Source organism: Genypterus blacodes, unplaced genomic scaffold (genome assembly GCF_046128005.1).
Source record: "Genypterus blacodes isolate CSIRO-AG114 ecotype Tasmania unplaced genomic scaffold, CSIRO-AGI_Gbla_v1 ptg000277l_1, whole genome shotgun sequence".
Taxonomy (NCBI): domain Eukaryota; kingdom Metazoa; phylum Chordata; class Actinopteri; order Ophidiiformes; family Ophidiidae; genus Genypterus; species Genypterus blacodes.
The window spans coordinates 155,626-173,123 of NW_027467068.1; the positions used below are offsets into that span (position 1 = coordinate 155,626).

At 50.9% G+C, this 17,498-nt stretch overlaps 1 protein-coding gene across 1 annotated transcript in view; it reads left to right on the top strand.

Moving 5' to 3' along the window:
• The window catches only part of snx29 (sorting nexin 29), a 62,674-nt gene that overhangs the window by 9,587 nt on the left and 35,589 nt on the right, over positions 1 to 17,498 (top strand). Inside the window, exon 14 of the mRNA XM_076171983.1 lies at positions 5,433 to 5,518. Within this exon, the coding sequence (XP_076028098.1) occupies positions 5,433 to 5,518 (86 nt within the window). The remainder of the gene's footprint in view (positions 1 to 5,432; positions 5,519 to 17,498) is intronic.

Consider the following 17,498-nt stretch of genomic DNA (forward strand, 5'->3'; position numbering starts at 1 on the left):
TGAATAGCCGGCGTCCCCTTGGCCCCTCGGCCCCTCGCTCCTCGCCGCCTCGCTCCTCGGCGTATCGGCTGATAAATGTCACAGCGACGCGGGAAACTTTCACCTCTCCACAGATTCCCACTCCAGTCTTAGATTTTCCGTCTTGCGCGGCTCATGAGTGGCCTCTGGCTCCTTTATAGCGGTAACGACCCCCCGCCGGCTCCCTGAGAGCCCGCCGCATCACTCCACCATCTACCATTGATTGCCTATATGCCAGAAGGCTTCAGCCGGCCCTTTAAATAGAGGATTAGTCATCCCTCAGCAGGCCTGACAGAAAGACCCAGCCAGTCACTCCTCACATAGTAACCCCGCCCCCCCCACCGCCGCCGCACGCCGCCCGCAGAGGGGATCAGCGAGCGGCGGGAGTCGAGTTCGGGGCTGATGGGTCTGTTTTTTTTTTTATATATTCGAGCGAAGTTCAGGACCTGACACATGGGAAAGTTAAGTGGGAATGCCAACGAGTTCCAAGGAGCGTCGATGACCTCATTCTCTCTGCATCCTGACACCCGACGTGTATTTAACACACTCACACACACCACACAGACATTCACTAACACACACACACACACGCGCGATTCTATTCTATATCCTCCTATTCATTCTCAGCCTCTAAACTTCAAGTGCTGCTTTTCCTTCTCGGCCAAATGCGGCTCGATCAATAGCGTCTATAAATACGTGTGAAGGAGCAGCCGGCAGAGAGAGAGAGAGAGGGAGCGAGCGAGAGAGAGAGGGAGCGAGCGAGAGAGAGAGGGAGAGGGAGAGGGAGAGAGAGAGAGAGCGCTGCGAGCTGCCAGGGCCGCTCACAGACGGCCAGAGTCAACGCCTTTCCCCCACAATGCTGCGTTTGTGTGTGTGTGTGTGTGTGTGTGTGCGCGTGCGTGCGTTAAAGCCCGCCGGGGAAATCTGACATGACATCAGACGGAGCGACTCGATCACTCTGAGCGGCCCTGCAGGTCACATAGACGCTCTGTGATCGCACCTGGAGCGATGTTTGGAGTGTGTGAAGTATTTACAGGTTCAGAGCAGATGGACGTGTGTGAGAGTGTGTGAGAGTGTGTGTGAGTGAGTTCAGCCATGTGGGGGTGGCACAGATAGATCTGAGTTGAGTAAGAATCAGTCAGTGGGGAGTGGGCTGCTCGCTTACTCACACACACACACACACACACACACACACACACACACACACACACACACACACACCCCCCACATATATACATACACACACACACACATCCCACACATATACATACAGACACTGTATAGGACCCTCACACACACACTCATCCAAATATATAGAACATACATGTTGACACATCGCCGCCCACGCCCTCTGTCCATCCGTCCTACATGTGCGGCCGCTCGTACAGTGAGCGGCATCCAGAGCTCCGGTCTCTGACGCGTAGAGCAGCTGCAGAGCGGAGAGCAGGAGCAGGAACATACAAATACAAGATGGCAGGAAATGGGAGTGTGTGTGTGTGTGTGTGTGTGTGTGTGTGTGTGTGTGTGTGTGTGTGTGTGTGTGTGTGTGTGTGTGTGTGTGTGTGTGTGTGTGTGTGTGTGTGTGTGTGTGTGTGTGTGTGTGTGTGTGTGTGTGTGTGTGTGTGTGTGTGTGTGTGTGTGTGTGTGTGTGTGTTTGTTGTTTAGCATTACACATTTAATCCCAAGTGACCAAAGACAGACGCTTTCACTGCTCACACACACACACACACACACACACACACACACACACACACACACACACACACACACACACACACACACACACACACACACACACACACACACACACACACACACACACACTGCTCTGATGGCGTCGTCGTCAGACTCGTTCTCTGGACTCGACAGGTTCAATCAGTCGGCACAAACGCTCCGTCTCCCCCTGAAGCTTCTCGCCGCGCTGTGTCGCCCACAGTTGGCAGAGCAGAATACAGAGCGGCCTCGTTGCAGCGGGGACGGCAGCCAGAGCGCGTCACGGGCCGGACACACACAACCACACACACACACGCACACACACACGCACACAAAGGAAAGGAGAGCAGATGTCTTTTTGGAGCTCGGTTCTTTTCAAGCAGGCGGCTGTGAAGTTTCTGTCGTTTCCTGGCGTTTTCTGTCTTTGGGAAGTCAATCATGAGGCTCCACCCCCCGGGGTTAACACACCAGCCACCCGTCTGTGTGTGTGTGTGTGTGTGTGTGTGTGTGTGTGTGTGTGTGTGTGTGTGTGTGTGTGTGTGTGTGTGTGTGTGTGTGTGTGTGTGTGTGTGTGTGTGTGTGTGTGTGTGTGTGTGTGTGTGTGTGTGTGTGTGTGTTTTGTTTGAGCAGAGCTTTACCCCGCCTGATCGCTTCGTTCAGGCGTCCAAACAAACGCCGGGCATTCACCTGACGCCCGGCCAATTTAGCCGCGTGTTTACGTTAGGAGTTAAGGCCGCGTTACCGAGCCGGGGCTAATAAAGCTAAAGGGGGAAATGGAGCCCTGATAAAAGCTCAGCAGCAGCAGCAGCTCAGACTCAGCTCAGGTAATTACTGAGCCCAGTTTGAGCTCCGGCGTCTCCAGAGAGGCCGATTCTGCTTCCTGTTCTTAAAGAGAAGAGCAGCATCTTCACTCTCACACGCTCCCTTTATTAGTCCCACTTTTGCCTTTTTTCTCAGGCACACACACACACACACACACACACACACACACACACACACACACACACACACACGCACACGCACACGCACACGCGCACACACACACTCGCTCGCTTCTGTTTCCACGCCAAACATGAAATTTCAATCAGATCCTCCTCCCAAATGAACCTGAAGGCACCGCCGCTCCTCTGCTTCCCTGCACTCTGTGTTTATTTATCTGTGCCGCTGCCACTGAAGTCAAAATGGCAGGAAGACGCAGGAAGACGTTACACAGGTTTGATCCAATCAGGCGCAGGTGGGCGTGGCCTGTATGGATCTATAGATGGCCGGTTTAGAAGTTCCAGTATTATAAATATGTGATGACCTCAGTTTGCTGCTGGTATTGTGTAACCGCAGTGTAAACACGCTTCCCCCTCGTCTCTCCCGTGGAGCGGCAGGAAACGCTGACTCGGCTTCAATAATGACATCAACCAGCGTTTGGAGCTTGATAGTCTCATTATCCTGCCAGTAGAAATGTACACTAATAATATATCTGGGTCACAGACTTAATGACGAAGGCCTCCTCTGCTGACTGGCTCCTCTTTAGCGTCCCTAAAGGAGGAGCGCTCACTTCCCGCTGCATGTTCCCTCGCTCTCTTAACGCTCCAGACGCTCCGGCCTTTTCCCAACGCGCGCGGCGACGTCACGGCTTCAATCTCTGGACAAAGAGCCGATCCAAAACGTCTGTTTGTCTCCTCCAGCTTCTGAGGTCTCGTCGCTCCCCGGGGGGCTTCTTTTCATTTAAATTCATTGCTTTTGATGTTGTTGTTGTTGTTGTTGTTGTCGTTCAGCCGAGCGGTGCAGGAAACCTCGCTGTTTGACCTTTCAGAGGTAAAAGAAAGAAAGTAAGAACCCAGAAGGTAGGAAAGTGTTTGCGGCTGGGTTCCCTGTTATGTAAAGTCGTGGAGATGTGATCCGTCGCCAAAGTGGGTCGTTAAAATCATCACATTCAATAATTCAGACATATTTGAGGAATGGCGTGCGGACGGCGTGTAAACAAGCTTGTTTTCTCTGCTGGCGTCCCAAATTCATGAAGCAGAACTCGGCGGGCGCGGAACAGAAAATATGATTTAGTAATCTTCTCCTTTGACGGCGCAGGAATTCAAATGAGCCGCTCCGCGTCGCAGCACAGGCGCCAGGAGTTAGGGAGGTGAAGTGACAGCGGCGCCTCAGGGTCTTAACAGGATGCTTAGCGTGCGGCGTCGCTCCCGCTAACCAAAGGGAAGGGACGAGAATCTGATGTCTGGGAGGGGAAGAGGGATCTGATGATGATGTTGATGGTGATGATGGTGAGGTGATGAGGTCGTGCAGGAAGCTCATGTTCGCACGCCGCTGACGGTCTGACGGCGGCGTGTGTGTTCGTCTCCTCATATTTCCCTCAGGACCTGCTGGCACTGTGGATGCAGGCGTGATCTATGCGTGTGTTGTGATGCTGCACGCGTGATGCAGGAGAGAATCGCTCCTCTGGTGATTGAATCCTGGGGAAAGATGGAAACACGGGAGGCATGAAGAGAATAAACAGGGATTCACTAATCTGTGTGCAAACTCAGATTCTAATCAGGTTGATGAAGTTTAGAGGCATGTAAACAGACTGAGTGTTGGTTCAGTAACCATGCCGACCCTCTGCTGTGTTTCGAAGCAGATTTCTAAACCTTATTCTATGTTTAAACACAACTTTTTGCGCCATAGACAACCATTCAGTGTTAGTTACCACAGGATGGCAGCAGAGTTCAACCAGACTTCTCACTGTCAGCCGTGTTCAGATGGAGCCGAGTTCCTTCTTGTTCTTGTTATCACACTAATAATTAACCGTGACAGTTGGGTTTCTAACAGCATTTAAGTTGTTTATCAAATATTTCCTCAGAACCTCAGACACACGGTGTGCTGACGAGCCAGAACCAGCCCCGCCATCATTACATCATCATCTGCACTTTATGTGAACTTAGAGAGACAAAATGGTGGAGGGAGTGAAGAGACACACACACACACACACACACACACACACACACACACACACACACACACACACACACACACACACACACACAGACACACACAGACACACACACACACCAAAGACAGGCAGCATGTATGGGCTCTAATTGAATCAGTCTGGCAGAGCGTCTGGGCTGTGGGTGGTTCTGATACCGACACCTCCTCAGAGAGCTCGTCAGGTGGATCCCAGAGGTCTCGGGGTGTGTGTGTGTGTATGTGTGGTTGTGTGTGTGTAGGGGGGGGGGGGTCTGATAAGCAGGGGCAGCGGTGGAAATGAGGGGCAGCGGAGCAAGACAAAGACAAAGACTGTTAAATTTAACAGCCGGGCTCATAAAGCTGCACTCCCGCTCTGATTGATTATCTCCCTGAAGTCTCCGATGTTAAATCAGCGGCGGCTCGTAAGGAGACTCGGCTCGCCGGCGTACGCGGCTAATGTAGCTGTCATCAGGACGTCGTTTACTGCCGCCGTTAACCCGCAGCGCTGCACAAATGTTTCTGTAATTAGATATGCAGGTCAGCATCCAGCTCACGGGCCTGCAGAGGAGCCGGTGCCTCACCTTTCACCACCTTTTGGAACTAAAGCCGACGTCAGATGATGTCGTTATCGTTTATAGAGACCTTTTCTGATCAATCAAAACTCCTGATTTAAAATAACTTTGTCGTCACACAAGCCTGTTTTAAGATGTGTGTGTGTGTGTGTGTGTGTGTGTGTGTGTGTGTGTGTGCAGGGAGAATGAGGTCCTGAAGGTCCAGTTGAAGAAATATGTGGGGGCGGTACAGATGCTGAAGAGAGAGGGGAGCCAGGGCGACGACGGTGAGCCACACACACACACACACACACACACACACACACACACACACACACTGACCCGATATTAGATTGGATATCTGAGTCCCCGTCCATCTGTTTTGCTCTCAAACACAGAAATGAGGTCATCAGTCGCCTCCACATGCCAGGGTTGTTCTGATGCCTTTCTCAGGGGCTCAGATCCACGACCTCACCAACACACACACACACACACTCTCCTCTGGTCTGGAGTTTTTGTGGTGTGTTCCATATCCTCCCTCTTGTTTGCTGGGGGATGTGAGCAGTGTTGTGTGTAAAGACCAAACAAACAAAAGATTACAGAGCGTCCACATCATGGATAATTACATTTAGGAGCAAAGGAGGCAGCGCGGCTATCAGCCCAGCCCCGAGGCCCTGTGTGTGTGTGTGTGTGTGTGTGTGTGTGTGTGTGTGTGTGTGTGTGTGTGTGTGTGTGTGTGTGTGTGTGTGTGTGTGTGTGTGTGTGTGTGTGTGTGTGTGTGTGTGTGTGTGTGTGTGTGTGTGTGTGTGTGTGTGTGTGTGTGTGTGTGTGTGTGTGTGTGTGTGGCGCTGAGATCCACAGCCTGAGAGGATCAGATGATTGCTTTTGTGTCGGAGACGTTGTGTGTGATTGTGAGGAGAAAAGAGAGACGAGAGTTTGAAGCCTTCTCCTTCTCCTTTTTCTCTCCTCTCTCCTTTCCTTCCCCCCTTGCTCCCTCCGCCCTGCCAGTCGTGGTGATTCTCTGCAGTTCCATCTTAAAGATTTCCTTCTCTCTCTCTCTCTCTCTCTCTCTCTCTCTCTCTCTCTCTCTCTCTCTCTCTCTCTCTCTCTCTCTCTCTCTCTCTCTCTCTCTCTCTCTCTCTCTCTCTCTCTCTCTCTCTCTCTCTCTCTCTCTCTCTCCCTCCCCTGCTAATGATGCTGCTCGCTCCCTCCTCCTTTGATGTCGACTACAAGCATGTGTGTGTGTAGGTTAGAGTGTGTGAGGAGCAGAAACACTGCGGAGGGTTGGAGGGTGAATTGACACATAAGCGTCTCTTTCTCGTGTGCCGTCGGCGAGCTTCCCTGTGATCTCTGCGTCGCCATTTGTGAAGCTCCGCCCCTCTAATCACGCCGCCGTCGAGGTGATCGTGGTCTCTCCATCGCTCCTCAGGCGCAGATGACGTCCCACAAAACACTGCTCCTCTTCCTCCTTCTGCTCCTCTTATTCTCTCTACTCCTCTTCCTCCTTCTGCTCCTCTTCCTCCCTCTGCTCCTCTTCCTCTCTCTGCTCCTCTTCCTCCCTGGCCTTGTAACATGTATGAACACATACACCATTAGAGGCAGCGGCAGGATGTGTGCATACTTTACATGTCATCATTAGCACTCATCTCGTATGCGTAACATCAGTGTGTGTGTGTGTGTGTGTGTGTGTGTGTGTGTGTGTGTGTGTGTGTGTGTGTGTGTGTGTGTGTGTGTGTGTGTGTGTGTGTGTGTGTGTGTGTGTGTGTGTGTGTGTGTGTGTGTGTGTGTGTGTGTGTGTGTGTGTGTGTGTGTGTCATTAAGAGAAGCCATTAGCCAAAAACCCCAGAGGAGTTGTAGTGTAACAGTGAGAGTCATGTTTACTGTAAGGCAGAGCTCCATGAAGAGGAGTCACCAGGGACACACACACACACACACTTACACACTAACCTGTCATAAAAGGTTCCTCTGTGTTTTGACGATCCTTAAGCAGTTCCCTAAACATTTGTCACTTCACTCAGGCCTTGAGAGCAGCGCCTTCCTCTACACACACACGCACACAGGCACACACACACACACACACACACACACACACACACACACACACACACACACACACACACACGCACGCTCGTCTCCCGTTGATGTTTTAGTCTGCGACAAAATCCCCAAATAGTCTGGAGTTCATGTCATCTCTGCCGACACAGAACACGACATCATCCTGTGAGTTAGGGAGCGTGGAGAAAGAGACGACTCCAAGAGGTTTCACTGTAAACATGTGTCTACGTTTAAAATGATGTGTTGGCTTAGGAGAGAAGTGTGTGTGTGTGTGTGTGTGTGTGTGTGTGTGACGTCGTGCTGTTGTCCAAGTCGATTATCCTCGTCTTCTCGCGCTCCACTCCCTGGACTCTCTGGACGCTCTGGACTCTCCTCTGGGGGGTATTTCACCGTCGCCGCTGAACCCTGGGAAAGCACTTTCACCTTTGACCTTTCCTTTCCACGCGGCTGATTGCTCCGCACCGTCGGCTGAAATTGTTCCCGTGGCGATATGTTTGAGTGTGTGTGTGAGAAAGAATTGGCCTGCCAGCGCTGAGATGGGGATCAGAAGTTATTAACCCGTTGAGTGCCAGGCAGAGCGAGAGAGGGATACAAAGACCAGTGGGAGGTCAAAGGTCAATTGGTGCGGAGAGACGGAACCCTCTTCCTCCATTTCCTCTCATTTTCCTTTGATCAGAACGCTCCATTATTCCATTACAGTAAAGCTCGGCTCCCAGGGAACGCCGGCCTGAGGAGGTGAGGACTTGAGGCTTTGGTCGTCTCCGTGGTTACCTGCAGGCTTCTCCCTCTCCATCCTCCCTTCTCTGGTTGTTGCGATTAAGATGCGGCGGTGACGGGAAGTGGCGCTCACCTCCGCGTCCTCTCGGCTTTGATCCGCTCGCCTGTCACGGCGTCCGTGTGTAATCGGTGCATAAATAAAGGCGGCGTGGACGGCAGCTTCTTCTTCTGCAATAAGGGAGCGGATTACACGGCCACTTTATAGCCAATAAGCTTCCTGCGTCTGCGCCGCCGCCGCGCTCGCTCCCGCTTCCTCTCACGCCATCGGCTTAATGAGTGAATGAGAGACATTTGTCACAGCTGCCGGCCCTAATAGGAGTGTGTGACTTATTCATCACACCCACACACACACACACACAGATTTGTGTGTATGGCTCTTCCACCAGCTCGCATTTGTCCTTGTAGAGCCTCGGGGAGGTCGCGTGTGCGTGTGCGTGTGTGTGTGTGTGTGTGTGTGTGTGTGTGTGTGTTGCATCAATGCGATTCTTATTAATTTGCACACAATTGAATCGTCTGTGTGTGTGTGTACTCATTCACACACTCACACACACTCGGGCTTGGTGTGATGAAGAGACTTGAGGTGTGTGTTGTGTGTCATTTTGGGAGCAGTGATGTCTCTGTTGAGGTGACTCCTGTGTGTGTGTGTGTGTGTGTGTGTGGACGCATGTGGAGGTGGATTTTCATTACTTGTTTATTAACGATGAGGTGTGTGTGTGTGTGTGTGAGGGTTAATGTGATAGGAAACAGATCTCAGTGGTGTGTGGGGAGATTATATTAAATGTGTGTTCTGTGTGGCTGGATTTGGGTGCGTGTACACCGTGTGTGTGTTTTCGTTAACTAATCCCATGTCGCCCTGAGTGAGTGTAGGTGAGACATGGTGTGTGTGTGAGAGTGTGTGTGACTACTGAGGCCTAAATTAAACTGTGTATTGGCGGCTGTAGGTGGGCCAGAAGCTGTTGTAAGTGGTGTGTAAGAGGTTTGTGTTATGAAGTTATTTACGTCCCAGTAGGCAGATGGGGAAAGAGCAAAGGCTGAGTCATCCTCCACGTGACCCGACCTCCGTTTATCCCGGGACTCCCAACTTTAACCAGAGAGCCCGTCGCCCCGCGGCTCTTAATCAGACAGATTGAACCTGTTTACCTCAAACTCAAACTGTGCAGGACTTTCATTTAGGTAACGGTGGGTGGCGTGTGTGTGTGTGTGCGTGTGTGTGTGCGTGCGTGTGTGTGTGCGTGTGGCAATTAATGCAACAGACACGTTTTATTTACCCGACACCAGAGAGGTGTGACACTACATATTGTTTGTTACAAGTGGGGCCAGGTGGTCACTGCCTGTGTGTCAGGTGTGTGTGTGTGTGTGTGTGCGTCACAGTCTGCATGTGGGCGCAGCAGGGGTGTGTGATGGGACTTCATCACCTGGACTGATGGGTGTTAATGAACATTTTAATCATCTCACGCGTCTCCAGGCTCCCCGCCGAGCGTTCTCACATTCCGCCTTTGCCTCAGATACATATGGAGAGGGGCGTGGCCAGAGCGGCGCCGCAGCATGTGAGGCGACGTGACGCCCACAGAGGGGAACAGAGCGACAAACAACCAGAGCACCCAAAGGATCCACCGACACTTAATATGGGAAATTATGATGAAGGGGTGGAGAGAGAGAGAGAGAGAGAGAGAGAGACCTAGAGACCTTTGGGTGATGTATCTCCCTATTCACCGCTTTTGCCTGTGGGTGTTTTTGAAGACACACACACTTGTACACAAACACACACACCTCCAGGCCATTTTCTGTACTCGCCACTCAGTCTCCGCAAATTCCATCTTATCACTCGGCAACTACAATCTGTAGTGTGTGTGTATGTGATTGATGGTTGGATGTTGTGTACCACAGCGCACACACACACACACACTCTCTTCTTCCTGTAACTTCTCTGGGTTGATTCCATCTTCCCAGCAGCTGGAGCCGTGTTAGCAGAGGCTCCGCCGTCATTTGCGGCTGTGTGTGTGTGTGTGTGTGTGTGTGTGTGTGTGTGTGTGTGTGTGTGTGAAATATGCACAGAAGGGGAGTTTGAGGTTAGTGTGTGTGTGTGTGTGTGCGTGTGTGTGTACATGTTGTTGTGTAAAGAGGGCGTTTTTTAATAACAGCAGCATCTTTCATGTCTGTTTCCTGCGGCGATCCGTCCCGTTTCTCCTCCTCCTCCTCTTCACGTCGCCCTTGCAAAGCAAGAGCGGACAGGTTCGGCCGGGCTGTGATGTTAATCACGGCCGACGGGCCCAGCGTGACGGTACGGTCCTGGGTCGCGTCCCACACAGAGCTGATAATGAAAGTGATGGAGCATATGTCTCCGTCGTCCTCGCCCCTCTCTGGCTCGTCCTCATGCGAGGACGTCAGCGCTTGTTCTGCGTATTCGTCCTTCATCTGGTCTTTTCCAACTGTACCTCGACCGTCGGTGAACGCCAGAGTTTCCCTGAGCACTCGGCCCGGTTTGAGACGGGCCTTACTGGGTTACTTCTCTACTTTCTGCCCAATGGCGCCACCTACTGTTGAGGAGACATGTTCACGTTTGATCAGCCTCAGCTTTGTGTCCTCATATCAGTCGCTCGGGTGTTTCCGACTGTATTTTAATCAATGACCTTCACCTCCAGGTTTTTACTGGTGTCGGTCGTCGTCTCAAAGCGTCAAAGCGATAAAGGAACGCCGCGTTTATCCGTCTTCGCGTAAATCACCTGATCTCCTCCCGACACTTTGAGCTGCGTTAAAGCGCCGGCCCGTTTAGTCTGTCGTGTCCGCGCTGTTTTCCCCGCGTCTCCTTGTTTACGGCCGCCGAGCCGCTATTTTGTAGCCGTTATAAATCTGTCGTCGTAAACGTGAGGGGCGATGTCGTGTGGGAGTCGACGTGTTTCCTGCTCCCTGGCCGTGTGTGATGTGGGCTCTGTTAGTTAACAGGAAGTGACTGCAGGGAGAATATGATGGATTTGATTCTGTGCAAGTAAAATGTAACTCAGTTCTTCTTCTACACCAGAGATACGATGTAGAATCCCTGAGTCATTTGTATCGATGTATGTAAATGAAAGAACAGAAGTCTGGTTGAGAGTGTTATGAATCTGCAGCTTCTATCGATCTCCATGGAGATGTAACGGCCACCAGGGGGCGGAGTTTAAACGTCTGCATCGTTAACATCAACATGAATGTAAACATCAATATATGCAATAAGTTTCAGTCGGCATGTAAACACTGAGAGGTGTTTACACGGAGACGGAGACGAACCCGTCGTGGGTTTGGAACCTTTTCATTCCCGGCCTCATCAGTCTGCCCAAGTGCCTCCACCAAGGCAGCAGAGCTCCTATCGCTTTATCATCGCCGCAGAGCCTCGCCGCTTATTACTGCGGCTGAGTCACCGCTCCCGTTCCTCTGAGACCCCTCCCCCTCCCGGCCCCGCCCCCGCAGTGTGTATGTTTGCGTCTCTTTGACAGACTTGTGAGTGTGTGGTGTGTTAATGTGTGGCGTGATAACGGCCCCTCGGCTCTGTAAACAACTTAATCCTGCTCTCTCATGTGCCGAGGGTTCACCGATCTGGGCTCCTTTAAAGACCCGGAGGCTTAGCGTGTGTGTGTGTGTGTGTGTGTGTGTGTGTGTGTGTGTGTGTGTGTGTGTGTGTGTGTGTGTGTGTGTGTGTGTGTGTGTGTGTGTGTGTGTGTGTGTGTGTGTGTGTGTGTGTGTGTGTGTGTGTGTGTGTGTGTGTGTGTGTGTGTGTGTGTGTGTGTGTGTGTGTGTGTGATGGATGGGTTCGACAGTAAAGGAGGAGAGTGCAGGTAAGACGGCGGGTGTGAGGAGCTTAAGGCGAGCAGAGAGGTTTCGTCACTCTCTCTCTCTCTCTCTCTTTCTCTCTCTCTCTCTCGTTCAGATGGTCAAGCATTGGTGCAAAAGTTTACTAAGTCCTTCCCAATTCAGTCCATCTGCCATCATAAACCTAAAAGCTTTGTAGGTTTGATGTCGGAGGGAGAAGTTCAGGTCTCAGGATGTTCCACACACACACACACACACACACACACACACTCGCTGGAGGTGTTGAAGTGGTGCGGGGGTGTGTTGATGGGGGAGGAGAGGAGAGTGTGAGGAAGAAATGGGAGATGATGACAGGTGTTGAAGATCTTTTACTGTAAAGAACACACTGTCGACCTTCTCATCTTTGCTCCTGGAGGCCCTTTGGTGTGTGTGTGTGTGTGAGTGTGTGTGTGTGTGCCGAGTGATAAAAAGGATGTGACTGCTGACCTTCCTCTGCACTCATTGCTTGTTCTCTTTGCAGCGGACGCAGCTTTTACCTTTTTATTCAACCGGTTCCACCGCATCGGGCGCTGAATGCTGATGAAGTACACGGAGAGAGAAGAAGAGAGAGAGAGAGGAAGAGAGAGAGGACGAGTCGGTCACAGCTGGTCGCCGCTGTAATCACGTGTCCGGACTGAAACCCTAGACATTTATTTCTATAGGAGTGGATTTGCCTTTACGAGCTGGTTAGGGATCTGGAATGCTGCTTTCAGGGGCTGTTGGAAATTGGAATTGAGGCTCTGATGCGTGTTCTATCCACGCCGCCACCACCGATTAGGCCCACCAATGATCTCTGACGGGTTTAGGGTGTCAGATTAACGGCTCACACTCCAAGTGCCATTGAAGACTTCGGAGAAAAACAAAGGGTTTGTTTTTGGGAGAGCGAGGAGCAGGTGGTGCTGATTGAAGCGTCGCCTCTCCTCCAATGATTAGAGCTTCAGCGTTTAACGGCGCCCTCATCTCCCACATAATTGGCTCTCGTATTGATTAAATAACATATGCAGCTCGTGTTTGTTTGGGAAGTTGGAGTGGATGAAGTTGTGCGGAGGAGGAGTCGCACTTTGAGAGTCACGAGACGAGACGAGACGATGTCAGCGTGCGATAAGACGGCCGTTGGTTATGGAGGAAATGAAGTTTGAACCGGCTGACTTTCTGGAGGATTCAGAGCCTTTTTGGAGATGTTTAGCATTCAGGCTGCAGCTTCCACCCTGGAATGCTCCTCTACATGAACTCACACCTTTAGTTAGATGCAAATATGTGTCAGGAAGTGTGTGTGTGTGTGTGCGTCTGTGTGTAGTAAACACAACATCGCACAGTGTGACTTGACCTGCAGTGGAGGCGTCTGCATGGTTGTGCATTAATGCGGCGCCTCCACGTGCTCCAGGGCTCCTGTCGCTCTGCTGTAGACGTATCTGTCTCACCTGCAGGGGGCGGTGTGTGGTTAGTGTCCATGGTGACGGGCCTCTGTGATGTAGACGTACAGGAACGGCCCAGACAGGAAATGAGACGTACGCTGTTAGATAGTTTGGAGAGACGGCGTCCTGACCAGATCATTGACCTGACAAACTAATGAGGGAGACGAGGATGAAGACGAGAGAGAGAGAGAGAGAGAGGCCATCATGACCTCTGTTCCTTTTTATCCTCACTCGGTCTTTGAGTCACAGTGGCGATGAAGTGATCCCAACCTGGTGATGAGGAGGAAGATGAAGAGGAAGAGGCCAGGCTGGACATTAGCAAGCATCTCCTGTCACCCTCTCACCCCGACTCCTCTTCCTCCTTTGCTTTAGTTTTTCAATTAAAGTCTCCCTGGTCCCCCTGGTTCAGGCACGCTGGTCTGTGTCGTTCCTCCTCATTCATTATGGATCAGAACCAAAGGGGCACAGACCCAGACTGGGGATGATGATGTAATGAAGTTCTCTTTGTCGCGACTCTGGCCTTTCACCTGTAGGGGGCGGGGCTTTCCTCTGGTCAGCGTCACGGGTGGGAGGAGTTACAGTTTCTCTCTCTCTCTCTCTCTCTCTCTCTTCCTCTTTTTTTAATTTGGCGTTGGGGAATAGACACATTTCATTTGACGTTCCGTTAAATTCCATTTCTTATCAACTCTTGAAACGAGGGGAAAGAAGACCCCCTCTCCTCTCCTCTCCTCCTCCTCCTCTTCTTCTCCTTCTCCTCTGCAGATGGTCCATCAATTCTTAATGCTCATTCTGCCACACTGCTCGTCTCCCTCAGGCGGAGAAGAGGCCGCCGCACAAGATTTAATTCCTACGTTGCAAAGCTTTAATGGGCAGAAATCACTTCATCTACGTGCAACTCACGTTTGTACCGATGCCCACTGAGTGAAAACAGCCCCTCTCTCTCTCTCTCTCTCTCTCTCTCTCTCTTCTCTCTCTCTCCCCCCCTCCCCTCCCTCCACCAAGGGCACTTTGTCTCGAGCTGCTCAGATGGAAAATTGTCCTTCAATAACGTTTCACACGCAGATTCCTCCATTTGGTTTTCTGGGATTCAAACCCATACCCCCCCCCCCCCCCCCCCCCAGTCCGGAGCGGTTTCCCTCTGAGCCGTGCAGGCAGGACGCCGTACACGCCCTCCTGCGTCACGTTAGAAAGGCGACGTGCCTCCCCTCAGATTCAGACGTGTGACATTCCTTCAGTGTGTGTGTGCGACTGTGTTGCGTTGTCGCGTGTTTCTGTGACTTTGACCCGTTGAGCCTTTAGTCGTTAGTAATCAGTGTTAATTGCTGCAGTGTCCGGCTCACGGCTAACTGCTGCTAAACGCTCAGACTCAGCCTGTGTGATTGAGTCGGGCCGGAGCGTCGCAGCTTGGCCTTTAACAGCACTGAGACTGTTAACACAATAACCAAAAAGCAATTAGATTGACTTTCTACAATGGCAGTCAATTAGCGCCGCCGCTCCGCCAGGCGGGGTGGGGGGGCGAGAGAGAGAGAGAGAGGGAGGGAGGGCGGGCGGGCGAGGGAAACATTCAGAGTGCTCGCTGGGTGATTATGTATCGGCCCAACGCTGAGGAGAAAAGCTGCCGGTGGCCTCCGACAGGAAAGAGGCGAGCGGAGAGTGTGTGTGTGAGCAGAACACACAAATACACAACAAACAAAGCCAACAAAGATCCATCATTCTTCTTTATTTGTTCCCCTAATGAAGCAAATGTGTGTTTACTCTCTATGTCAACACAGGAAATCTAATCACTGAATGCTTTTGCTACAAGTCAGTTGATGGTTGATGGTTGCTGTCCGTGGTGCTGAACCCTGATTGGTCGGTGGCTGCTCTCCGTGGTGCTGAGCTCTGATTGGTCCGTGCCTGTTTGCCGTCTCGTACTTTGACATTAATATGAATCATCTCACTTGGTTGCTCCGACACAGCTATGGTTGTGTTTGTTCCTTTGCTTTTCTGAATATCTCCATAGTGTGTGTGTGTGTGAAAGGTTCTGCTTGTGTGTGTGTGTGTAAGCATGTTCAGCGTTTCATGCATAACTAAACCCAAATGCCTCCACGCTGCATTATGTAGGAGCTTGTTTGAGCCACTTATCTTTCCATATTGTGCTTTTGTAAGTAAATGTGCCACCGTGCCGCCGACGTGAGTGTTGTTCCAAGTAAACGGGCGTGTGTGTGTGCTTTGCATGTGATCGGCCCTGTGTGTGTGTGTGTGTGTGTGTTGTGGCGCCTGAGTGTGTGAGCGCTGTGTGAATGCTTAATAACTTTTCTAATAGGTTGCAGCAGATTGAGCTGTGATGTTTTCCAGCTGAGACGTTTTTGGGTCAGAGCTTTTTTCTGATAATTGCTTTGATCGCGGGAATTTGTTTCCCTTTTTTTCCTCCCCCTCCTCGCCTCTCAGATCGCACATGCCAGCACCTGCGCACACACGCACACACACACGCACGCACACACACGCAGACACACACACACACACGCACGCACGCACACACACACACACACACACTCTCATAACTTCTCTGCTCAGTGTTTGCTGCTCCTTGAACAAAGCTTTACTGAGTCTTCATCCTCTTCAAAGTGTGTTAGTGGATCGATACATAAGTTATCAGTCCAGTTTGATTGACAATATAAGGAGAAAGAAAAGAAGTAGTTAGAAAATCAAACAAACAAGAATAGTATTCAGAATAAAATGGATCCAAATCCAGTGTGAGCGGCCTCTTCCCCTCTGTGACACACCTGGAGAGGCACGTGTGTGTGTGTGTGTGTGTGTGTGTCATAGATGTGATCAGGGAGTTTGGATCAGAGCAGCTTATGTTTGGCTCCATTCTCCTCCAGGGATCGTTTCCTCCCTTCACTCACACAAAGACACACAGACAAAGCTTTAGCACAGGTTTCATTTGGTGAAATGAGTTTTTACCCAGAGCTCCCTGAGTGCCGCTCTACACGCTGAGCCGCTCTACGTGAGCGGCTCGCCGTGCGCGTGCTCGCCTGCTTCCTGTGTGGGCGGGTGTGAAATCTCTACTTGTGCATTTGTATAAATGAAAAACCCATTTTTATTCTCACTCAAATGATATTTAATTAAGCTCTCTGCCTGCCTGGAACCACGCCACTTCCATTAATATTCAATCAGTTCATTCCATTACACACAAGCTAAATATTGATCCCCCCCCCCTCTTCTCTGTGTGAAGCTGGGTTTCACTCTTTACGTGTAGCCGCTCAGAGGATGTGTGTGTGTTTGTGTGTGTGTGTATGTCCCTGTGATGGTGTGTGTGTGTGTGTGTGTGTGTGTGTGTGTGTGTGTCTGTGTGTGTGGCGCTGAGAGGTGCCAGGGCCAAACAAAGGGTGAATACTTGAGATTAGAGGAGAGGAGTTGATGAAACTTTAATCATCCCCACGGGGAAACTGGGTCATGGCAGAAGTGCAGAATAGAAGATAAGAATAGAGCAAAATGGAAACTAGGAAGATAATAGGAGTAATTAGAAGAAGAGAACACCACGACGTAACTACGACAACGAAGACACGCTGAACAAACAACCAGCCGCCGTCTCTGCTGACAGGCGGCAGGAAACCAGAGTGATGTTAAAGAGGAAGGAGCAGATCGTAGAACATACGAACAGAAATGTGTGTAAGAGTGATGTGTACAGATGGAGGTGTGTGTGTGTGTGTGTGTGTGTGTGTGTGTGTGTGTGTGTGTGTGTGCGTGCGTGCGTGCGTGTGCGCCATATGAACAGAATCACAACAAACTGATTTAATGAGCCTGATGAGGTGCTGAGCCTGATTGACACTTCCTGTAGGCTATTCTCTAGTTTGGGGGCGTAACTACCCCCCCCAATGATGCCAACATCTGTCAAAATTGGAAAACCAAACTGTCTAATTGAAGTTAACAACCTGGAGCTGGGTGTGAGTTTAAGTCAAACCGTCCTGCTGCCATCTGATCAGAAGAAGAAGCTCAATCTAACCTCAGAGTGACAGATAGATGGATAGAAAGATGACGTCATCACATGTAATCCTCTGAAGCCTTCACATGCACACAGCCTCAGATGGGTCTTCTTCATTGTGCTGCTGAATGAGGTCATCGCTGCGGAGACGTCGACAGGTTCCTGTCGGAGAACACAGAGGGAAAAAAAAATGAATTTCTTCCTCCCCTGAGGATGAAGAGTAATCTGTGT